The 13,155-nt window shown below is 44.5% G+C and overlaps 1 protein-coding gene across 2 annotated transcripts in view; it reads left to right on the plus strand.

The window, feature by feature from the left end:
• SNX2 (sorting nexin 2) overlaps positions 1-13,155 on the plus strand; it is a 40,566-nt gene that overhangs the window by 21,819 nt on the left and 5,592 nt on the right. For both annotated transcript variants that reach the window (XM_040967924.1, XM_040967999.1), the window contains exons 8-11: positions 5,716-5,791; positions 9,020-9,133; positions 9,418-9,511; positions 11,031-11,236. In XM_040967924.1, the coding sequence (XP_040823858.1) occupies positions 5,716-5,791; positions 9,020-9,133; positions 9,418-9,511; positions 11,031-11,236 (490 nt within the window). The remainder of the gene's footprint in view (positions 1-5,715; positions 5,792-9,019; positions 9,134-9,417; positions 9,512-11,030; positions 11,237-13,155) is intronic.

Consider the following 13,155-nt stretch of genomic DNA (forward strand, 5'->3'; position numbering starts at 1 on the left):
CTAGCTTAGTGGAATTTTCAGTACTAAAAAACTAATATGAAGGAGAAGTTCATTTTCAATTAGAAAAAAAATGACTAAAAATGTTGACATAAAGGTTTAGAAAGAGAAGAGCTACAATAAATTATTTAGTTTTTCTGTAATTCCTTTTCTCCAATTTTGGCTAGTTTTAGTTTCTGTGCATATTGTTTTTTTTTTTAAGATTTATTTTATTTTTATTGGAAAGGCAGATATACAGAGAGGAACAGAGGCAGAGAAAGATCTTCTGCCTGATGATTCACTCCCCAAGTGACCGAAACAACCGGTGCTGCACCGATCTAAAACCAGGAGCCAGGAGCCTCCTCCAGGTCTCCCACGTGAGTGCAGGGTCCCAAGGCTTTGGGCCGTCCTCCACTGCCCTCCCAGGTCACAAGCAGGGAGCTGGATGGGAAGTGGAGCTGCCAGGATTAGAACCGGTGCCCATATAGGATCCCAGCTCGCTCAAGGCGAGGACTTCAGCCGCTAGGCAACACCGCACCAGGCCCCCGTGCATATTTTTAATATAATCTTAAAAGTGTGTATTTCTTAGTTTAAAGCTGTGTGTCCCTTACCCTTCCATACAGCCAACGTTTCTAAAGTTCTTTTTCTATGGCGTTCGTATCTATTTGAGTATCAGGACAGGCCTGTCTGTAGGTCCCAAACCCGGCTGGATCTGTGGCTCGGGGAAGTGGCCGCCTATGAATTTACTGATGCTGGGATTCTCATTTATGTGTTCATTTACATGTTTGTTCAGCTTAGAGATTCCAAATGCTGATCCTTTTTTATGACTTTGTAATTCATTCATAATTTTTTTTAGATTTATTTTTATGGGAAAGTCAAATATACAGAGAGAAGAGACAGAGAGGAAGATCTTCTGTCCACTGATTCATTCCCCAGGTGGGCACAAAGCCGGAGCTGCGCCGATCTGAAGCCAGGAGCCTCTTCCAGATTTCCATGTGAGCACAGGTCTCCAGATTTGGGGCCATCCTCAACTGCTTTACCGCAGGGCTGCCAGGACACAAACCCACACCCATATGGGATCCCGGTGCATGCAAAGCAAGGGCTTTAGGTGCTAGGCTACGGCACTGGGCCCCCAAATGCTGAACTTAAATGAAATGCTAAATATCTGCTATAAAAACTAGGAAGAGAAAGGAAGTCATCCAGTGCTCTGGTGCCCCATGCTCCATTCGGTGTGAGGTCAGCCGCACTGCTTCCAGGGGAGAAGCCAAGAGGGCTTGTGGTTGTCTTAGCACTTGACGTCTTCTGCTGAGATAATACTGATATGTCTTATACGCACGTGTGCACTCTGCAGGTATAAACCAGTATAAACCAGTATAAACCAGGAAACGTAGAGGACCATAATGACAGTGTACGAGACTGAAAATCCCAGGCCCGGCGCGGTAGCATAGTGGCTGAAGTCATTGCCTTGTACCAACCAGGATCCCATGAGGGCTTAGGTTTGAGTCCCAGCAGCCCTACTTCCCATCCAGCTCCCTGCTTGTGGCCTGGGAAAGCAGTTGAGGACGGCCAAAAGCCTTGGCACCCTGCACCCGCGTGGGAGATCCGGAAGAGGCTCCTGGTTCCTGGCTCTGGATTAGTGCAGCTCTGGCCATTGCGGCTGCTTGGGGAGTGAATCATTGGATGGAAGATCTTTCTCTCTGTCTCCTCCTCTTTATGTCTGACTTTCCAATAAAAATACATAAGTTTTTTAAAAAAAGATTTAGAATCTCTTTGAAGTTGAAACCTGCAGTGCGTGTGCATTGAGTTGTGTAACAGTGAACAGGCTACTTAAATGACTCTTATCTCTGAAGTGTGTCACAATCCTGATTGTGTCAGGATTGGGCTTGTGACAGACATATAAAAATCCAGATGATGGGCCTAAATATTTAAGCTAGATTTCACATTAAGGAGTTTGGAGGGCCTGGGATGATAGCATAGTGGTTAAAGTCCTCACCTTGAATGCACCAGGATCCCATATGGGCACTGGTTCTAATCCCGGTGGCCCCGCTTCCCATCCAGCTCCCTGCTTGTGGCCTGGGAAGGCGGTCGAGGACGGCCCAATGCCTTGGGATCCTGCGCCTACATGGGAGACATGGAAGAGCTTCTGGCTCCTGGCTTCGAATCTGCTCAGCTTCAGTGGTTGTGGTCACTTGGGGAGTGAACCATCGGACGGAAGATCTTCCTCTCTGTCTCTGTTTCTCTCTGTATATCTGCCTTTCCAATAAAAATAAATCTTTAAAAACAAAAACAAAAAAGAAGTTTGGAGGCAAGGAGCAGTTCTAGGTGATTTAATTTGTCCAACAAGCTTTTTGCCTTACATTAAGTCTAGTGAATGCTAGTGAGTCCATAGGGCCCTTCTTTTCTACAGTAGCAACCTAATTGGCCTCCCTGTCTTCATGTTTAACACCTTTCTCTCTCTGTGTCTCTGTCTCTCTCTCTCTCTGATAGATTTTACAGAGAGAAAGATCTTCCATTGGCTGGTTTACTCCCCGAAAGGCCTCAATGACCAGAGCTGATCACATCGAAAGCTTTAGAGCCAAGAGCTTCCTCCAGGTCTCCCAAGCAGGTGCAGGGTCCCAAAGACCTGGGCCTTCCTCCACTGCTTTCAGGCTGTTAACAGGGAGCTGGATCAAAAGTGCAACAAACACAAACACAAACACTGGCGCCTGTATGGGATGCCAGTGCTACAGCAGATTAACCTACACTGCCACACCAGCCCTCTCACTGTCTCTATTCCAGTCCCCACTCTGCTGCCCCTCCCATGCTGGTCCCATCCCTCTCGGTGCCAGCCCTCGCTCTTTCCACACTGCTTCCCCTCGTTCTGGATGCCGGCCCTCTCGCTCTCTTTCTGCGGTGCCCTCTCTCTCTCTGTGCCGACCCTCTCCCTTTCTACTTGGCGCTTCCTCACTCTGAGTATCAGTTATCCTTGTAGGACAACAATCCAGTTGTTCTTTCTGCTCAGTTCACTCAGTAGAAGTCAAGTCCTTATCATGGACGGTGCTCTGCGTTTGCATCATTCTTAAATGTTGACTCTCATTTTCCAGACTGCTTCTGCTGCTCTGAGGCCACCGTGACCTGCTTCTCACACTCTCTGGCATTTTCCAGCCTTAAAATCTTTCCCCTGCCTCATCCTCTGTCTAGAATACCTGTCCCCACATACCTGCGTGGCTGGCTCCCCGTTTGTTCCAAGTTAACTTTGTGTGTCACCTTAACACTACAGCCTGTTCTAAGCACTGGTGCCATTCTGCCTTACAGTATTTAAATTGCCACCAACTAGGTGTCACTTGTGATACCAGCATCCCGTATGGGTACTGGTTCAAGACTAGGCTGCTGTATTTCCACTCCAGCTCCCTGCTCATGTGCATAGAAAAGCAACGGAAGAGGCCCTCACTCTTTGAGCCCATGTGTCCACTTGGGATACCTGGAAGAAGCTCCAGGCTCCAGCTCTGGCCTGGCACAGCCGTAACCATTGACGCCATTTGCCAAGTGAAGCAGCAGATGGAAGAACGGTCTCTCTTTCCCTGTGCTTCTCTAACTTTGCCTTTCAAGTAAATTAAATTTAAATCTTCACTTGCTATACATGATTGACCCAAGCTGTGCCAGCGAAGGGAATCTTGGTCTGTTTTGCTCACTCATGTATTCCAGTTCACAGTCCCTGACAGGTGGACAGTGCTCGGTGATGATTGCTGGATGCTGCTCGGTACCCAGAGTCCACTTTTGCATCCGTTCATTATCAGCACTTACAGCTGAGTTCTAAGCCGACACTGTTTCCGTGTTTGTTGCTGTCGGGTCTAGATGCTGGAAAGCCCTCTGTGATTCTTTTGTCATCACAAGCCTTTGCTTGGAGCAAATCTGAAAAACAGCTCTGAGCGTGTCTTGCAGGGTCTAGTCACTGCGTTTGTGTGTTCCCTCAGTGGGTCTTTGCTTGCACCTCTTTCCACATGTTCTTTTATACAATCTTATTATTTTTTCTATAATTTTTTTACCCGTAAACTTCTGATCTTAATTTTTCTCTCATATGCATATGTATATTTAGATATTTTGATATTCTGACATAGTAATATGCTGTGCATTAATATAATCTTTGTTTTTAAATCATTTTGTAATTGCTAGTTTAATTTTAACAAGTGAACTTTAATAAGTTTATAGAAAAGTTGAATTAAAAGAAACATTGAAGGGCTATGCTGTGGCTTTGTGTGTTAAGCCACCACCTGTAATGGCAGCATTTCCTGTGGGCAGCAGTTCCACTTCCACGCCAGGCTGCTCCACTTCTGTTCTGGCTTCCTGCTAATGTCCCTGAGAAGATCTGGGCCCCTGCACTGGTGTGGGAAGCCAGGCCCCGCCTGGGCTGCTGTGGCCATTTGGGGAGTGAACCAGCAGATGGAAGATCTCTTTATTTTACTTTGTCATGGCAATTCTGCCTTTCAGATAAATAAATTATGTACACCCTTTTTAAAAATTTAAAAAAACAAAAAGTTGATTTCACCGGAAAAATGATCATGAAATTCATGTGTTGTTGCTCATAAGATGTGTTTTCCGGGAATTGTTTGAAGACTGCTTCCATGTGTGCTTTTTTGCTTGCATGTGTGTGTATACAGGCACTTTATCTTATCTTTGCATATTTGATTAGGGCACAAAGGGTCAGGGCTACAGGAAAGTAGTAAGACCGTTGTTTGCCCATTCTTTCTATCTCTCTCTTTATGTCTCTCTCTTTTTTTGTATCTGGGGTAAGGGAAGAGGTAAAGGGAGAAGGTCCACCCAGCCTCCCACCCATCCCAGGGTCCCTGATGTGGGGCATGCTCCAAGGGTCCTGCTTGAGTAATTTTGATAGTCCTACAGTTCTGAATTGCCGCCAGTCTTGCCATTCCAAGCACGATGAAATCTCTCCAGAATCCACTGGCTGACATAGTCCACTTTAGAGTCTCCATTTGCCCAGATTTTCACTGCCAGCGCTTGGCTGGAGTAGTTGATTGGTTTGTTCTGTTCTCCGTCCTCTGTTGTGGTACCAGGTGTCCTCTGCAGGTTCCTATGGTCTGCCATATCCTCCCTGTGCATCTGGATATGCTGTCCACTGCTCCATCTGAGCCTCTGAGGGGGCTCGGCTTTGACACATGCACTCCGTGGTCAGGCCATGGAACCTGCACTTCTCTTCATGGTTGGGGTTCTGAGTCCAGCAGTTTGATTGGGGAGGAATCCCTTCATCTGAAGTGATCATCTCTTCATCTGAAATGATCCCAGACCTGATTCTTGGGTGTGCGTGCCAGGACAGGGTCCAGCACAGTCTGTCACCCCAATCAGCTTGTGCACATGCTGGTGGCTGCAATTGCTGGGTCAGTTCTGTTTCCAGCCCTGTCTTCCACGTGAACCAATGGGTGTAGCTATTCCTAAAATAGCATTTGTCAAAACTGATTAATCAGAATCTTAATATGCTGTAGACTGATAGAAGAGGCCTATAGTAAACTGAATTTCATAAACAAAGGGTTCAGTCATATTCAAGCAAGCTTGTTTCTTGTGGAACTACATTAGCTCCCTTGAGTATGAATCAGGTTTTCTTTTTTTAATATACTGTTAGATGAATATTGTATATAAAGCACTTTGAAAGTCTGTTTTATGATTTTTAAACTGTAGTGTGTATTTTTGTTTTTAATTTGTTGGAATACATTTTAACATAAACTAATAACTAGTTTTACTCTGAAATAGGTATCTTCAGAGAACAGTGAAACACCCAACATTGCTGCAGGATCCTGATTTAAGACAATTCTTGGAAAGTTCAGAGGTATTATTTTCAATTTAATTTTTGTATGTAAATGTTTTTATTATTTGTGTTTATCATTGCAATACTTTATATGAGAATGATTATTCAGTGAATCGTTGCATTAATACATGGAATTTAATACGGATTTTAAGATGTGTTTTTGCCTTTTATTTTTATTCCTTCACTAAATTATTAGCAGATTGCCTTTTTCATGTTGGTATTTGCAGAATAATCTATTTGTTCCTAAATCTTTAGTATCTGATGAGATGTGTGGTTTATTGTTTACTTTTGAACACCGTTTACTTGTGGCTTGGACATCGTAGTTGAATAAGTTTAGTCAGACTTCCTTTCCGAGAGCGTGAGTGTGGGGAGGATATTTGGAAGAGTAGTTAAGATACCACTTAACATGCTGGCGTTGTGGCACAGTAGGTTAGGCGGCCAACAGCAGCATCCATCTGTCAGCATTCCATTTAGACATTGGTTCAAATCCCAGCTGCTCCATTTCCAGTATAGCTGGCTGCTGTGGGAAGCCAGTGGAAGCTGATCCATGCACATGAGCCCCTGTACCCATATGGGAGACCCAGATTGAACTCCTGAAGCCTGGATTCAGCCATTTGAGTGAACCAGGGGTGGAAGGTCTTTTTCTGTCTCCCTCCTCCTGGCCCCCCTGCTTTCTCTAGCTCTCTGTTAAATAAGGAGATAAACCTTGGTGGGAGCAGGTTGGGGTTAAGATGACCACACGTGGTTGCCTCCCATATCAAGACTGTGAATTTAACTCTTGCCTTCCTTCCGCCTCCGTCTCCTGCCAAGCACACCTGGGAGCAGCAGGTGTGTTCTCAAGTGTTGGGTACCTGCCTAGCACACAGGAGGCCTGGAGTGAGCTCTGGGTCCCTGGCTTTGGCTTCGCCCATCTCGGCTGCTATAGAAACCCAGGTGTAAATCTGCCGGCTCTGGCTTCTCTGCCCTCCCTCTGCCCCCTCCACTTCCGGTGTTATCATCTCCTCTCCCTCCCCCTTCCCATCTGTCCTTCTCTCTCTCTCTTTCCCTCTGTCCCTGACCCCTCTCCTCCTCTCCCTTTCTCCTTCTGTCCCCACCTCTCTCTCTCTCTTTCTCCCTCTCTCCCTCTCTCTCTCCCTTTATCTCTCCCTCCCCCCTCCCCCCCTCTCTCCCTCTCTCTCTCTCCCCATCCCCTTCCTCTCCCTAACACATCAGCCAAAGTACTGTAGACCACACTCCGTGCAGTGTTCCAGCATGCTCATGACAGTTATGGCTTGGGCTCTTGCCGGTAACAGTGCCGTGAATAACTATGCCTGTGCTTACCATTTTGAGACTTCTAAACTGTGCTTCTTAGCTGCTTTTTCATAATGTCTGGGCCTAGTACAATTATTTGGGGAGAGAATGTATCCCAGTCAACCTTAATGATACATAGTAATTCCTGGATTTCAGCAGTCTGACTTATTTTTTTTTTTTAAGATTTATTTTATTTTCATTACAAAGTCAGATATACAGAGAGGAGGAGAGACAGAGAGGAAGATCTTCCATCCGATGATTCACTCCCCAAGCAGCTGCAACGGCCGGTGCTGCACCAATCCAAAACTAGGAGCCAGGAACCTCCTCCAGGTCTCCCACACGGGTGCAGGGTTCCAAGGCTTTGGGCTGTCCTCGACTGCTTTCCCAGGCCACAAGCAGGGAGCTGGATGGGAAGTGGAGCCGCCCAGATTAGAATCAGTGCCCCTATGGGATCCTGGCATGCTAAAGGTGAGGACCTTAGCTGCTAGGCAATGGCGCCGGACCCAATCTAACTTATTTTTACCACCATCACTCCTAGCCCCAGTTACTTGAAAAGCTGTATCCTTGCTGTTGTGTCTTTCTCACCATAGTTGGATTCAGTTAGCAAGTGCGGAGATGGCACTGTGGCATAGCTGTTTAAGCAGTTGTCTGCAAGGCCAGCGTCCCATATGGGTACTGATTCAAGTCCTGCCTGTTGTGCTTCTGATCCAGCTCCCCATTCGTGTGCTGGGAAGGGCAGAGAGTGGCCCCAGTGCTTGGCACCCGCACCCACATGGGGTCCCCAAAGAAGCTCCTGGCTCCTGAATTTTTAGGCAGTTCAAGTTCTGGCAGTTGTGGCCATTTGGGGAGTGAACCTGAGAATGAAAGCATGCAGTCTCTACCTGTTTTTTTTCTCTGATCTTTCTCACATAAAACTACATTTCAAATGAATTTATATGTGTATATATGTACATATTCATATATATATTTACATGTATGTTACACACATATCCAATATATTTATATCTGTATAAATTTATATACATATGCTCTATAAAGCATATATTACATATATAAATATGTGGAATATATGTATGTTTATATATTTATATTTGCATATAAGTGTATATTTGTTACTGTTTTAGAATCAAGAGGTCAGGGAAGGGCAGTGGAATAGATGGCAGCCATAAGGTAGCATTTGGGCTCACAGAGCTTCAAAAACCAGTGGATGGGAGGAAGTGCATTTAAGAAAAGTTTTAATTATTATTGCTTAAAATCTTCGAAAAGCTTAACAAGATGAACACGTCCCACGTAGGAGTGGTTGGCTTCAGAGCTTGCCTCTGGCTCCAGACGGCGGCTTCTAGACCTGGAGAGGCAGCCCTGCGCCCGCCCGTAACTGGGCCGAATCCAGGGGAGGGCTGCACGGAGTTCTCCATCCTGGCTTCGTCCCTCCAGTCCTGGCTGTGGCCGCTGTCTGCAGAGTGACCAGCATCCAGGAATCCACTCGCTCACTTGCTCTCTGCTTCTAAAATGAGATACAAATTTTAAAACTGTATTAGAGTGTCAGAATTTCTTAAAAACTCAAAGTCACATAGTTGTTAACTGGGTATAAGATTTTTCTTGGGACTTTCTTTCCTTATAAATGGTTTATTTCTGCTACCAAACAGGTGGCCACTGTTAGAGTGCTAGGCAATTTCTTAATATACTGTGACAAATGGCGTTTGTTCCATCTAAATGTAAACGTGCAGAAGAGCAGCAAATGGAAAGTCTATTTTTTAAGTTTTCCTTTGAGAATGTACAAGTAGTGTATGTGAGAAATTACATCTCACTGTTGAAATGTATGAGAGTGAAGAAAATAAAGCTTCCCCTTTTTTTTCTTTTTTTCTTTTATTTTGGGGGAAGTGGGAGTCTCTTTTGTGCCCAGTTAAACCTCCAGGCTTTTAACCGGTTTGTTTGCCCTTATTTGTCATTCAATTCCAGCTGCCGCGAGCAGTTAATACCCAGGCTCTGAGTGGGGCAGGAATATTGAGGATGGTGACCAAGGCTGCCGACGCTGTCAACAAGATGACCATCAAGATGAATGAATCGGATGCAGTAAGGGCTGATTTCTCGACTTGAATAATGAGATGAATTAATGAGCCCAACAATTGCATTTTAAAGCTGTACAAGTAGAAAATAGGATATTAATTTGCTTATTGAGTGTGTAGTTCTCAGGCACATCAGTTGACCACTGTGGTTATACATGGTTACTTTGTTGCTTTAAAATAAAGAGTATAGCTCTCTGTTGGTGACCTAATTTACAATGGTTTGTTCTTCCTAAATTAGCTCCATTTTTCTTTTTCTTTCTTTTTTTTTTTTTCTCTCTCTCTCTCTCTTAGTGGTTTGAAGAAAAGCAGCAGCAGTTTGAGAATCTGGATCAGCAACTTAGGAAACTTCACGCCAGTGTCGAAGCCTTGGTCTGCCACAGGAAAGGTTGTGTGCCACACTCTTCCAGGAATCGGCTCCATTAAAGCTCATTATTTTGTTTAAAGTTTACTGGACAGCTTATTTTGAAGTTGTTGCAGAAGAGAAAGAGCAGTAGTAGTAGCATAGTTAAGAGAATATTTTCATTGTTTAAAGTTTTGTTTGATTTTGATCTGACATCTGCTTCAGAAGTGGAAAGCCCTAAGCTAATACGATTTTTGAATTTTGAATTAATCTGTTGTTGCCTGGCTGCTCTGGATGAAGATGTGTCTTTGTAAGTAACTATGATCTTTTAAAAAGCAGTGGATTCGAAAGGTGATACTTAAATATTCTCTTAAATATAATTGTCTTGTAATGCTATTTCTGGGAAAGCCATTTAAGGTACTTTCTTTGTTTTCAAACCATAGAGGTTCGAAATTATAGTGTTGGTAAAAATTCATCCAAAAAAGATGAATGCTTTATTTCTGAAGAAGCAAAAACATTTAGTATCAGTTTTCCAAAATATTTAACAAGTTAGTGTATGACATACTGGCAGTAAGTTTCATTAAGGTTGTTACAGAAGCCTGCTAATGCGTTTACCTGAAAGTGGTTGGGAGCAGCTTGTGCCACTAGTATCCTGCATGTCTTAGGGAGGGACTCAACTCTGGATTTTTTGTGGAGCTTTATATATTATCTGAGAACAACAGAGCAGATTCTGGGCTGTGTGCAGCATCAGCCTCTGACCAGCTGTTTTCTCTGTGAAATATCTAAAACAGTCATGCGCAAAATCTGAGGAATTCTGCTGTCTTACTAAGCCTTGTTGCAGAACAGAAAAAATCAGGCTGAGATCCGTGTACTTTGCTGCTCTTTGGCTAACAGTATTTTCATTAGCAGTCCCACTGCTTTCCCTGCCAAACGTTTAAGGCCCAAGAACATAGTGTCTAAATCTGCTCTGAGTGTCCAGAGCGTGTCTCATATGAAAAGTGTGTTGTCCTTTTAAGAAATGGATATGGGCACCGGTTCTAATCCCGGCAGCCCCGCTTCCCATCCAGCTCCCTGCCTGTGGCCCGGGAAAGCAGTCGAGGATGGCCCAAAGCTTTGGGACCCTGCACCCGCCCAGGAGAGGCTCCTGGCTTCAGATTGGCTCAGCTCCAGCCGTTGCAGCCACCTGGGGAGTGAATCATCGGACGGAAGATCTTCCTCTCTGTCTCTCTTCTCTGTATATCCACCTTTCCAATAAAAAAATAAAATAAAATAAATCTTAAAAAAAAAAAAAAGAAATGGGTAGAGAAAGGAGGAGTCTCTTTGGCGGAGAGAAAGGCCTAGAATATTACGTTAGTCCTCTAGCTATGGTTCATCCCCTGAGAATACAGACAGTGGTTCTTCTAGTGTCCAGTAGAACTAGTTGCATTTATGCCCCAGGCATTTTAGTCATTAATTGTCTCATATTATTGTGAATAGATAACATTTTTAGAGAAAGTTGAAAAATGAGTGGGGCATTTTATAATTTGGTTAGTGAATACTAAAAGTGAATGCTTTGTTATTTCAGAACTTTCAGCCAACACAGCTGCATTTGCTAAAAGTGCTGCCATGTTGGGTAATTCTGAGGACCACACCGCTTTGTCGAGGGCCTTGTCTCAGCTGGCCGAGGTGGAGGAGAAGATCGACCAGTTACACCAGGAGCAGGCGTGTGCCGACTTCTACATGTTGTCAGAACTGCTCAGTGACTACATCCGCCTGGTTGCTGCAGTGAAGGCAAGCCCCCTTTGCATTCTTCTCACTGGAGTGCTTGGCTTTCAGCAGGCTGCTTTCCAATTAGGCATCTATTTAAATACATAGAAGTGTGTAAGTCCTATCCTAATGCATATCAAATAGCTTCAAGACAAGCATTTTCTTGTCTTCACCTTTTCTTCCACTGTGACATTCATTGCTATTACATACAGAATTCATGTTTTGATCTTGAAATCTGAGGAAAACTAAGAGAGAGAGCAGTAAGAATTTAGTGGATTTCCTTACACAGATGTTCAATAACCTGAGAACATTTGTTGGCTTATTCTGGCCCTATCACAAACTACCTCTGGATTCTTTGTGTAAGTAGAGCTGACTGGGAAGCAGCAGCGATGTTGCCAGGGGTGTGTGTTTTGGTGCCTGAGTGTGTCTGGGTTGTGTTCAGACCTGTGTGTGCTCAGTGTGCAGTCGCTGGCAGAGACACAGGTCAGGAAGTTGCCATCTCAGGGTAGTTCTAACTGCTGAGTGATTGGGAGGGTAATCCAAATGAAAACTAGAATCTACGAATGCCTCCAAAATTCACACAGCTAAACTGATTTGAGTGTTACTCAGAGAAGGGAGGACTGTTTGCTCTTTACATCGAATCCAAACACTGCAACACTAATAAGTGTTTGTTCCTTGCTTTCCTGTGCAGTTTCTTTCAGCCAGTGTCTGTGATCAGTAGTTTTTATCTGCACTGAAAATTTTGATACATTGCATGTCTAATGACGATTCTGTCCTCGGGAGAACAGAGAGAGTGTTAAACACTTCCTAAAGGTGTCTCCTTAGATCCGATGAAATCAGATGCACGTTTTCCTCTCTTTACTGACACTTTCTCTTCCTCTGGTGATTACTGTTTTTTGTGTTTTGGTTTTTTCCCAGTTAGACATGTTAATACAGGTAGCAGTCATCGTCGTATGCTTTCTTACACATCGGCAATTTGTGATCTCCAGAATCAGTTTACATTGGAAGATCCCTGCTCTTTCCCCACTGCTCTCAGATGGCTTGCTAGCAGGAGAAGGTTGCTGAACAACACTGCAAGGTGGCTGAAGGCATTGTGGAAGAACCCCGGAACTGGCTCCGCCTGCCTGACCCACAGAGAGCCAGTCACTGACATCGGGGTGATGGAAGAACCTAGGGGTTTGTTGCAGAGCCAGGAGCTGGGCAGCTATCATTAGTTCCTAGGCTCCCCAAGGAGTTAGGGGTAAGGGTCCTTGTAGGTTGAACTTGAGACTGAGAGATGTGTCAGCATGTGTCCAAATTCTTAGTTGGTGAGTGGGACTCATGACTGCCTTTGGTCAATTAGGCCCTGCTCTTTATGTTGACCACGTGGGCTCCAGTAGGTCTGGGGTTTACAGGCAACATTTCGCCCAGATCACTGCAGGACAACCTGGCTGTCAAGAATCTTGTCTATTAAAGAAGCAAATGATTCCCTGAGCCCAGTAATTAGAACCTTGTAAGGTCTCTGTCTTTTTCTGTTCCATTGCCTCTTCTCTTACTCCACCTTTCAAGTAAAATAAATCTTTGAAAGAAGAAAAAGGATAGCCGAGTAAAAGGATGGGCTCGTGTTGGGCTCGTGCCTGTTGAGAAGTGCTTCCCTGGGACAGAGACCAGGAAGGGATGGCCTGCCTTATCCTTTGAAGAGTTTCCCTCGTACTGTGTAAACCATTTCCTGTACCTAATGTTCTATGAAATCACAATTCTATTCATGTTCCCCAGAATATTTTCCCCAGAGTAGTGGTACAAAAAGATGTACCACCGAGTTTAAGAGATGTTAGATACAGCCTTCTTGTTTTGGAAATTCAGAGGTCATTCTAAAAGCTCAGGACTGCTGCGGGGTGAGGAAGAAGTGAAGCCTGCAGTGGTGGAGAGTCTCCTGATTCACAGAAACAGATACTTTCCCAGTC

This window comes from Ochotona curzoniae, unplaced genomic scaffold, assembly GCF_017591425.1.
Source record: "Ochotona curzoniae isolate NIBS_2020 unplaced genomic scaffold, NIBS_Ocur_1.0 contig_1, whole genome shotgun sequence".
NCBI lineage: Eukaryota > Metazoa > Chordata > Mammalia > Lagomorpha > Ochotonidae > Ochotona > Ochotona curzoniae.